This window comes from Channa argus, chromosome 14, assembly GCF_033026475.1.
Source record: "Channa argus isolate prfri chromosome 14, Channa argus male v1.0, whole genome shotgun sequence".
NCBI lineage: Eukaryota > Metazoa > Chordata > Actinopteri > Anabantiformes > Channidae > Channa > Channa argus.
This window is the reverse complement of record NC_090210.1, coordinates 7,516,513-7,527,705: the sequence shown is the minus strand read 5'-3', so window position 1 is coordinate 7,527,705 and position 11,193 is coordinate 7,516,513. Positions and strand designations below refer to the sequence as shown.

The 11,193-nt window shown below is 41.7% G+C and overlaps 1 protein-coding gene across 4 annotated transcripts; it reads left to right on the top strand.

The window, feature by feature from the left end:
- The first annotated feature begins 4,417 nt into the window (after positions 1-4,417).
- Positions 4,418-11,116, top strand: LOC137098809 (dynein, cytoplasmic 1, intermediate chain 2a-like). Of its 4 annotated transcripts, none has more exons than XM_067475428.1 (17): positions 4,418-4,677; positions 5,540-5,648; positions 5,760-5,880; positions 6,339-6,423; positions 6,718-6,780; positions 6,969-7,096; positions 7,178-7,267; positions 7,600-7,762; positions 8,224-8,323; positions 8,465-8,590; positions 8,739-8,885; positions 9,041-9,154; positions 9,248-9,381; positions 9,539-9,683; positions 9,768-9,908; positions 10,042-10,167; positions 10,264-11,116. In XM_067475428.1, the coding sequence occupies exons 1-17, from the start codon at positions 4,433-4,435 to the stop codon at positions 10,363-10,365; spliced, it is 2,139 nt and encodes a 712-aa protein (XP_067331529.1). In that variant the 5' UTR covers positions 4,418-4,432; the 3' UTR covers positions 10,366-11,116. The 4 variants fall into 4 exon arrangements, with proteins under 4 accessions (XP_067331529.1, XP_067331528.1, XP_067331531.1 ...); XM_067475427.1 differs by having other exon boundaries at positions 6,288-6,423; XM_067475430.1 differs by lacking the exon at positions 6,718-6,780.
- Positions 11,117-11,193: the final 77 nt, after the last annotated feature.

Below are 11,193 nucleotides of genomic sequence, written 5' to 3'. Positions count from 1 at the left end.
CTTGGACAATTCCGATGTTGTGTCGTGCTGCCACCTACTGGACATGCTGTCTGTGTCAGAGGGGGGACATTTGTTGGATACCGGGCTCTGCACAGATGCTAAAGTGGCTGTGGAGTAAAATATGAGCTCCTTTCTTTTTATAGATCCAAATCCAACAAGCATCACACAGCCTTTTCAAATAATGTGCATTAATTTCCAGTCCAGCACACACACTGTTATGTTATGTTTCTCAAAGACCTACCTACACTATCACCTTGGGGTTGTTTTACCACCCAGTTTTTATGTGTGTTGTTGGAGTCGCGTAAGTTAGATGAAAAAACTGGGGAACCGCTGTGGAAGTGATGAAAGACCTGCATGGTAAGGATCTACAGTAGTCCGCTGAGAGAAAGATGCTTGAGTCTAAACAAATCCACAGACCCAGCTGCTCAGTTCTGAGGAAGCCTGCTTGGAGGCGAAACGTCAGCTACAAGCCCAAGTCCACCCGCCACTGAACAGCATCTCTGAGATATAGTAGAGTCATGAAGTTACAAAACAGTGAAGTACAATATTTCTCTCATTTGTGTTTGAGTGTATGTACTTCAACACTGTGCTATTTGTATTTCACCATTTTCTTCAGAGCAAGTATTTTGACTCAACACATTATCAAAAGTGCATGTTACGAACAACAGGAACAATGGCTCTGTTTTGTTTTAAGTAACTTGTGATACTGGGACTCTGAAACTAAAGCAAGTTTTAATTTGATTTTTTTAAACCTATATTTTCCTGCATTTATGCCACTTCTAGTCTCGACTAGCTATCTATGATTCACTATTGATGATGTAATTTAAACTGTAAGACCAATATGGTTACATGTTTGTGTAAAACCCACTATTGCTGAGGAAACTTTAATCTTAATTTTCGTGTGATCTGGTACCAGCGCTAAACTTTGTCTGGATTTATGTAGAATGTACAGTCAGACAAAACTACATTATGAATCATATTGTGCACAGTCTTGTTCAGGCAACTAGATCCAAACCAGCTATGCACATTCCTTCTATTCTCTATAAGGGCTTAATAAATGTGGTAAGTGGAAAACACCCTGTAGCTGTATGATTTGACTACATGACTGCCGAACTGTAATATTGCAAAAGAAAATTAAAAAATTAAAAATCCCACATCTTACTGCTATGATACCCCAATTTTTTTGTTTGTTTTTTGTTTCTGTATATGTATTGTTTTTTGTATATTACAGTTGTGCTCAATTGCTTGCACACTGTCACATTTGTAAAACACTGCCAAAAACGCCATTATAGACACTATACTAACAAAACAAAACACACAAACAACACAAATTTAACTCAAACTGACACATCCTGTCAATCAGTCACTATATAATTGAGTACAGAATGCAGCTATGTCCCACCAGCCCCTGTGGATTTTACTACAGATAACAAGACCTGCTGCATTCTGCACCTGCATTTGTTTGAGGTGGTGATGCAGACTGTATGAAAAGTTCTGAAAAAGTGGAGTAACTGTAAGATGATTCACTGCCATCAATAAGTGTTTAATGTCTCCAAAGAGAACTATTTTGGGGCACAAGCTATGTGTATAAAATATGTTTTAATATGTCCTGAATATATGATCTTTGCAACATTTAAACCATTTCAACAAAAGTATCAATGCTTAGCTGTAATTTACTGTATAAGTGTCACTCACAACGGGCAGGGGCAAGCAGCACGTGGACACAAATCAGACCAGTAAGTGGCAGCTTCCAGTTGTGTGTAGAGAATATTAAGGTGTTTCTGAAAAAGAGAGGTGCCTCTTCACTTCTTCTTACCTAAATAATTAGGTGTTTAATTTGAGAGTAACAGGTACCATTAGCCTTCCATCCGTGTCCTGGCAACAGCAATTGCAGTATTGTGTAAACTATCAGCCACCTGGCAGAGCTCCTTTTGACTGTCTGTGTCCTTCTTGTACTCTCTGATCGTAGCAATACTTGCTGGTTTGTAGGACAGGATTTGCTACACTGTTAAAATGACAAAGCAGGAGGACAGGCACTGAGCAGCATGAAAATGAGGAATTTCTAAAGAAAGTCAAACGATGTGTTGTGAATAAATAAAGATACACTTAACTTTTCTTCAAAGACTAACTTTCTAACTTAATATCTATCTGTCTGTCTACAGATTCAGAAACACTGTATGTTGTGAAGAATCTAAACAACTTCTAGCCTTTGTTACGCTACATAATGTCTGAACAAGCCAGCCCCTAATTCCTGCATATTTCTTTGAGAACCAAACAGCAGATGACTCAGCTCCGGCTCTATTTTTTGACCGGCCAAGACCAAAGTTAAAAGGGCACTTCCAGCTGTTTTTGGACAGAGGGTTCATTTTCACCTAACTGGCTTGTCAAGAATTAGTCTTAAAACAGCATGGTGCATGTTGTCCTATTATGCACATTTGCTCCACAAACATACTGAAATATGTTTTGTAGTTTTAGACTTATGATAAGATAAACCTTTATTATTATACCTTTTATTATTTAAAAGTAAGATTCAATCTACACTGATGGGCTGTTTTTTTATGGTTTTACAAGTTACATTTAATTTGTAGTTGGTTTTTACTAGTGGTTCCTGCACAATATTGAACTCTCAGTGAAAAATGCATTAGGGGTGGAGTAGAGCCTAGCTTGCACCTCTGTGGCCAATGGAAAGTCCACAGTATTTATAAACCGGTATGTTCTGCAGCCGATTTGAAAAGAGCTGGAAAGCTGCACGAGCAGGTGAGCAGGCTCACTTTTCTTTTTACAGTAGTGATCAAACAAACAGCTGCACTCCAAGCACTACTAGCTACACAGCTAGGGAAACAAATGAACATAGGCAGAGAACATGCAGCATGTAAACTTATTTAATTGCTATTTGTGAATAACACCAGTCATGCAGATGCTGATGATGATTTCCCAGGCGTCCTGTGCTTTCCCAAGAGGGTGCTGTGCCGCCTGCTCTTAATGCCAGGTAATCTTTAATCTTACATACATGGTTCTTTTTTGGTTATAAGTGTTTCTAACATTTGTCTGTGTGTCTCCATTAGCTGTATGAAATCGACAGGATCAGGATGCTGTATCAGCACATGCAACACTTAGAGTTATCATACGGCCCAGGTGCCTCCACTTATACAACCTCATTGGTTTAGTGACGAGCACTGCAGCACCAACTACAACCACGGAACCTCCTCCATCACCCACTACCCCTGCAGCCACATTAGACCCCCTGGAGAATGCTCAGAGGATCGATCTGTGTAACCCCAAAGACCCACTGTGCAAACCTCAGATTGTCTACCTGCCAACAGGAGCTGTTCCAGTGCTGTGTGACCTATTACTAAACCCAGCCTGCAGGCCCAAGACAGAGGAGATAAAAGCTGCTGCTCCACAATCCCCAGCACCTCCTGCTCCCAAAAAGTCTGTCCCACCTCAACCATCAACTATCACTATTAAAGGTATGGACTATGATTTTGACCCTTACTGGGATCCTGACTGCCTCATAGACCACCCTCCCCGAACTATCTAGGAAACATCAGCACCAAAGGCACCTGCTGAAGAGAAAGTGGTAAAAGAAAAAGTAGCAAAACCTAAGGAAAGTGTCACTGCAGCACCAGCCAACCAGAAAACTCTCTACCCTTACTATGACCCATATGTCCTTTATGACCCCTTTCATTATGTTGCACAAGCTCCCAAACTAAAATAAAAACAGAATGTTAAGGAATTATGGTTTTCTAAGTGCCTACAGAGTACACAGTCACAGCTAAAGAGGAAATGTTTAACTTTGGACAGACATTTCAGGGCTGGTCTTATACTCACGCATTTCCCAAATAAATAGCCAAGTTATGCTTTTGCTTTATGTCTGGGAGCGTGTTTATAAAGGTGACGCACAATAAAGCTTAGCATGGAATAAAAACAAAAAAAATTGATAAACCAACAGTAGTAAAAATGTGTCACTTTATATTTCATTACAGTCTGCAGCATGTTATACTGTCACATTTGCATGTGTTTTAATGTGCAAAACACAAAATAGTCATTTGTATATAGATTATAGTCTCTCAGAAGTTTAACATTTTGGAACACAAATGATGAGTCAGTTGAACTTAACCATATGAATCTATACAAATCTAAAATCCTGACCAGCTCCAGTATTAAAATGCTCATAAATGTTACCACATAAGTAACATTATTAATCCTGTAATATGATTTAATGCTTATTATATATATATATATATATATATATATATATAATATAAAGGATATTGTCACAATTTTTCTCATGCCTCATGTTCTGCCTGGGCTTGCGTGGGTTTCCTCCGGGTTTCCTCCGGGTTTCCTCCGGGTTTCCTCCTCCCGCCCTGTGACAGCTGGGAGACGCTCCAGCCGCCAAACAACATAAGCAATGACAGATCTCGGATGAATGGATGAAATCGTGCTGCAGATGGTTCTCTGTAAACAAAACCCCGGCCACTGTGACTTAGGCCGGTTGGGAGCGCTAGAACTCCACTTTCAGAGTTTACCACCGAAGAAGAGCACGGCCGTGGACTGCAGCATCTCTTCCAGCATCATCACTCTCTCTTCGGCCATCACTTCTTTTCCGGCTCATCGTACGCAAAACTGGGTTCTGTTGTTATTCGTGTTGTCTAATCTTGCAGGTGACAACAGGTACTTTTCCTTAATTCATACCTACGTTGCTTTCAAACGGATTTGTGGGCCGGGAGGAAGAAGCTCCCGGGCGCTGGTTAGAGATGGGACCTTTAGAAACAGCAGGCCCGCCGGGTGCCATGGAGATTAACGCTAGCATACTGACACACGTAGTTTAGCTAGTTTAGTAGGCATAGAGTTGTCGTTAGTTAGATTAGAAACCTACTTGAGAACGTTCATATGCTAATGTGGATACACTAAGGGAGCGAGTTGGGATTAAAAAGACATGGGTGTAGCCTGTCAGTGGGTGGAGGGATGTTAAGCATCTTGCTTTTGACAATGAAACAGGACATGAATGTTACCTGTGTGTATGTCAAGCTACACCGTCGTTTCTTATGCTACAAGTTCAGACATTGTGGGGATTACAAGCTAAAGGATACATTTTGGAAATAAAAATAAAAGTGCGCTTAATTGACTGCCATTAAATAACCTCACACAGTGTCAGTAATTCATGTTAAGCCGTGACACCCAGCTGAAAACAGATAAAACAGTGTTATGGACAGCTGGCGGGTGTTCACATGGTATCAGTGTGAGCAGCCCAGGGCTTCACTACAGGTCGTAACAGTAAAACTGCAGCACAGAAGATTGTGATTTCAGCATACTGGGTAAAGCAGATTTTCAAAGTTCCTTTAGTTCCTTTAGTGCAAAATTTAAAATGTTCATGTCTGAATCCTCAAGAATATTCTCACACTCCAGCACTTTACTACAACATTTAGAATGAAAAATAAAAGCAGCGAGGGTTAATTTGAATAAAAGTTTTGCCCAAGAATGAGCTTATATGGCTCTCTCTTCACTGCCTATTTTTTCAAATTTCCCCCTGCAGTATGTCTGACAAGAGTGAGCTAAAGGCTGAGCTGGAGAGGAAAAAACAACGGATCGCTCAGATTCGAGAGGAGAAGAAGAGGAAAGAAGAGGAGAAGAAAAAGAAGGATGTATGCATCTAATTTCACTCATTTCTTTTCAGTTCGATAGTTTTCAGTTTTTGTTTATTGTGACGTTTTCATATTGAGGTGAGGCTTTACTTGTATGTTCTGTATCTGTAGGGAGATTCAAAGCGTGGAATGGAAGTTGGTGGTGGACATGAAGACTCTGACCTGGAGAGGAAGAGGAGGGAGGCTGAGGCACTACTGCAGAGTGTTGGCATCACTCCTGATGTATCCCACGGTAAAAGCACACTGCCAGCATGTATCTGTTGTAATCTTTCACCCCCACTTAACTCCCATTGTTTCGGAGCATTTCCTTGATCAATTCCCAGTGTCTAAAAATGACCTCTAAATTTGCAGTCTAGCTTTGTTTCATCCACTGTCCCTTTTTCCTGTCCTCATACAATATTGAAACATTTTACGTAACTGTTATGTGCACAACACCTAAAACCTGCCTGCCATTTACTTTCATTCTCTCTTCTCTCCCCTTTGTCCACCCTTTCATGTTTTGTCCTCCTTACTGCATGCAAACGTATTCACTCACTCACTCACTCACTCACGCACTCCTTCCATACCTCACCCCCTCCCTCCCTCACTTACCCATCCATTGACTCGCGCACTTACAAACACTCCAACAACCACTCCCAGCTCAGCCCCTGAGGGTAGTAACAGAAGATACATGTCTGTTTCACTACCTAGTCCCTGCCCCCATGTCTCCCTCCAACAAATCAGTGGGAAGCGATGCAGGAAGCCAGGATTCTGGGGACGGAAACGCAGGACCAAGGTTTGTGTGAGTGAAAGAGAGAATGTGAGAGCTTTACCTGCATGCTAAGTTTTTTGTCTTAACATTGTGACTATACTTGATTAATTCTGACCTGTCTCTTTGTCTTTTCATCGGCACGCTTTTGTTTCTCAATTAACGCACTAAGGTCTTCTTCGTCTTCTTCTTCTCTCCCTGTTTTTCCTGTCTCTTTTTCATCTTATGCTCGTCTTCTGTGTTTGGTTTTGTTGTCTTTCTCTCTTTCTGCCTGTCGTCTGGTTCTTCTACTAACACCATGTGGTGGTTTGGCTGTGTAAGGACATTGCACTGGGATCCTGACCCCTCTACTCTGCAACTCCACTCCGACTCTGAGCTAATGGGGTACTCCTCTTCTCTCCTTTAGCTTGTCTTTCAGCTTGAATCAGTTTTTGTGGTTTCATCTTAGATTTGTCCAAGTGTGTTAATAATATGTCTGTGCATCATGTGTATGTCTGAATGTGTAAAAATTGCCTTCAGTTCTGCTTCAGATGTACATGTTTGCTTATTTTTACAATGTTATGTCTGTGTAGACGTGGAGCTGTGAGGCTGGGCATGTCCAAAGTGACCCAGGTTGACTTTGTTCCAAAGGAAATGGTGTCCTACTCAAAAGAGACACAGACACCTACAGATGCCCTGACACGCACAAATGAAAAAGCAGGTAAACAAGCACACACAATTTTTCTTTCCTTTAATCTTGGGTGAAATTTAAATAGATACAATCTATCTGTGCATGTTCCAGATGAGGAAGAGGATGAGGAGATAACTGCTTCCCCTCCAACAGAGGACACCCAGGAAGACAAAGGTGAACAGGGTGACCAGCAGGAGGAGGGTAAGGACAGAAGTTTGCAACATGTAAGCTGTAGCTGATAATTGTCTAGCTGTTCATTTGTGGTTGACAGTAACTGTAGCAGATCAACTCTGTAGTGCTCAATGATGTAACAAAATAGTTTAAATAGTTCCCTTACGCTTAACATAACCGATTTGTTTAACATATATCGAGCAAATTTTAATCTGAAAATGTTCATTATCACAGCAAGTGACACTATGGTGAGCTATTTTTTAGAACAGGCCCGTGGGCGACTCATGTGGTCCTTGCAGGTGAACTGGTGCCCACAGGCACCATGTTGGTGACCCCTTCCTCTTTAAATATTGTATTACCAGAAACCCCCAAGGAGCTGACAGAAGAAGAAAAGCTGCAGGTCCTGCACTCCGAGGAGTTCTTGTCATTTTTCGAGCATGGGAGCAGGATTGTAGAGAGAGCACTTGCTGAGCAGGTGGATGTCTGTTTCGACTACAGTGGAAGAGATCTAGAGGATAAGGAGGGGTGAGCGAAGATGTTAAGAAAAATAATGTATAAAGGCTTTAAGAAGATAAATGATTCAATGTGTTTACAGGGACTTAAGTAACAAGGTTATATTTGGCTAACTGTAATGTCAATGGGAAAGCTGGTCTCCAAAATAGGGGACGGGGATTCATGAAACCCAATTTCCCCATGTAGATTTCCCCCAGACAATGCAGATTTCTTTGCCATGTATACACATAACCACGTTTCTAATTGGCTTTCTTCAACAGTGCATGTGCATAACACAATGCTGTAGACAGGAACAAGCAGCTGAATGAAAGGAGAGATTATTAACAGAGCGATGAATAATAAGTTCTTAGTCCAGAAAATTAAACTAACACAAAGGGACTCAAAGAAGTCTGAATAAGCCACTTTCCACCATGGATTTTTGACGGCATGTAAATGCAGGAGAGGAACAGTGATACTTTTCCTGTCCTTTTCAGTGACTTGCAGGCAGGTGCCAAGCTGGTTCTGAACAGACAGTTTGCAGATGAGCGCTGGACTAAAAACAGGGTGGTCACCTGTCTCGACTGGTCCCCCCAGGTAGGATGTGTTTGTCACTGACTGCCACAGAAACAGCTGTGGCTGTTTCCTCACTGTTGAATCAGTTCGTATTGTCTCTTGAAATACTCCTGTTTGCTACTGCTGTTTCTCTGCATCTAATGACTGCTGTGTTCCTCTCAGTATCCAGAGCTGCTGGTGGCCTCTTATAACAACAATGAGGATGCTCCCCATGAGCCTGATGGAGTGGCACTGGTCTGGAACATGAAGTACAAGAAGGCTACTCCCGAGTACATCTTCCACTGTCAGGTAAGGGAATAACTGCAAACCAATGGAATAAAGAGATTCTCTTTTTGAACGTTTTGATTGCCGTTACAATAATTTGTTATCTTTATACAACGAAATATCAAAGTAGAAGCAGATCGCTTTAAATTGTATTGGTTTTGTTTTTTTCCAGTCAGAGGTGATGTCCGCTGGGTTTGCAAAGTTTCACCCCAACCTGGTGGTGGGTGGGACGTACTCCGGACAGATTGTCTTATGGGACAACAGGAGCAACAAGCGCACCCCTGTTCAGAGAACCCCCCTGTCTGCTGCCGCACACACAGTGAGTCACTGGAGCTCACACACCTTCAGTATGTCTGCACACAAACCTCTGAGATCAACATTCACATTTTTCTGTGGTAGTCTTACAGCCTTGTTTTGCCTACTTTTTCTCTTAACACGTGGCTGAAGTGTGTTACTGTCCTCTGTTACGTACAGCACCCAGTCTACTGTGTGAACATGGTAGGAACCCAGAACGCTAACAATCTGATAAGCATTTCCACTGATGGCAAAATGTGTTCCTGGAGCCTTGACATGCTTTCCCAACCACAGGTAATTCAGATTTGTCTGGATGATTCACAGGCCTGCTGTCATACATATCTGTTAGTTTGTCAGAGTCTGAAGCTGTGTGTCTGTCCCATGAAGGACAGTCTGGAACTGGTGTTCAAACAGAGCAAGGCGGTGGCTGTCACCTCCATGGCCTTTCCTCTTGGTGATGTCAACAACTTTGTGGTGGGGAGCGAGGATGGCTCTGTCTATACTGCCTGCCGCCATGGGAGGTGAGTTCCCATGTCAACAAATGTCTAAGGAATGTCCGCACCCCCAGCCCCCTAACCAACATGTGTAAATAAAACTGAGACTTTAAAAAATGCTGGAAACCACTTTAAAAGTATAAAGTAGTTGTTATAAGAGCTGTCTTATGTGTGTGTGTTACAGTAAGGCAGGTATCACTGAAGTGTTTGAAGGCCACCATGGTCCGGTAACTGGGTTGAGTTGTCACAGTGCTGGTGGACCGGTTGACTTCTCTCATCTCTTTATTTCCTCGTCTTTTGACTGGACAGTCAAACTCTGGAGTACTAAGGTGAGACATACATACTTGAACACCAGCTTTTATAGTGTAAGTTATGCTTCTTTGTCATCTATTTTTTTATTGTGTTCTTTACAGAGTACCCGTCCTTTGTACTCATTCGAGGACAGTTGTGATTACGTTTATGATGCGATGTGGTCTCCGACTCACCCTGCTTTGTTTGCTTGTGTGGACCTAGCTGGGCGTCTGGACCTGTGGAACCTGAACAATGACACTGAAGTACGGACGCACAAGCGCTATTTATAAAACTAAAATGACAAAAACATTTCCATTATGTTTTAAAAATGGTATGTTTACAATGGGGCCGCTCTTGAGATGCCTTCTTCTTTATAAGCTGACATGTGTTTATTAGGTTCCCACTGCCAGCGTGTGTGTGGATGGGTCTCCAGCATTAAACCGTGTGAGATGGGCTCACACTGGGAAAGAGATTGCCACTGGGGACTCAGAGGGTCAGGTGCAGGTCTACGATGTAGGGGAGGTCAGACATTATTCCTTCTTCAATGGATTCTTATATTTATTGTCATATCAGTTTTCTGTTTAACTCCTTGCCTCACATGCTGTTGTCTTTCTGCAGCAAATCTGCGTGCCCAAAGCCGATGAGTGGACACGCTTTGTCCGGACGTTGGCTGAGATCAATGAGAACAGAGATGAAGCTGAGGAACTTGCCAACGTCTGATGTAACAAACTCCCATACTGACAGCTTCTCATACATTGGTCTCCAGTTCGTAAAGCACCTATAGCACACTACATTACATTGCTAGAGGAGCAGGTTTTATGTCTCTCTGACTTCCAGTTTTTCCATGTACAACAACATAAAGACGCCTAAGGAGATGTGCAGACCTGAAAAGGATAGAAGATCATTTACATTTTTTGGCTTTATATGCTTTTAAATGTGGCTACAGGAGTTTAAATGTACCTTAATGACAGTCATGTGTAGCAGTAGGAAGCACAGTTAAGGGGTTTATAGTTAAAATGAAAAAGGAAAACTGGGATGTGTTTTTAGCATAGATGTGATTGACCACTTGCTTAGATTATATCCTCAGGGCACCAGAAACTGCTCATCTCCTGAGGCCTCAACAAGCTCAGCCCTTTTTTAAATATGCAAACCTTTGTACTTGCACCTTTTAATTACCACTTTAGTGTTTTTACATATTTTAATATTTTCTGTACACATTTCTGCACATGGCTGACATAGTGATAATCATAATTCTGACACACTGCATCAAAATCTCTTCTCTAAACAGCACTTGAATTAGATTACTTCTGTGCCTGCACATAGAACCTCTGGCCTGTGCAGAAGTGTCATTACATTTTAACCACTACAATATTTAATATTTATTCGAGTGGTTGCACTTATTTAAATATTTTGTGTATCATCTTAAAATTGCTGCTACTAGAAGCCTGAGTAGTACATTACTAAAAATTAGCACTAGGCCCTATAACAAGGCAAAATTACACTGCCTTGATTCTATTGACACCACTACAGTTAGTTCCTTTTTCTGTA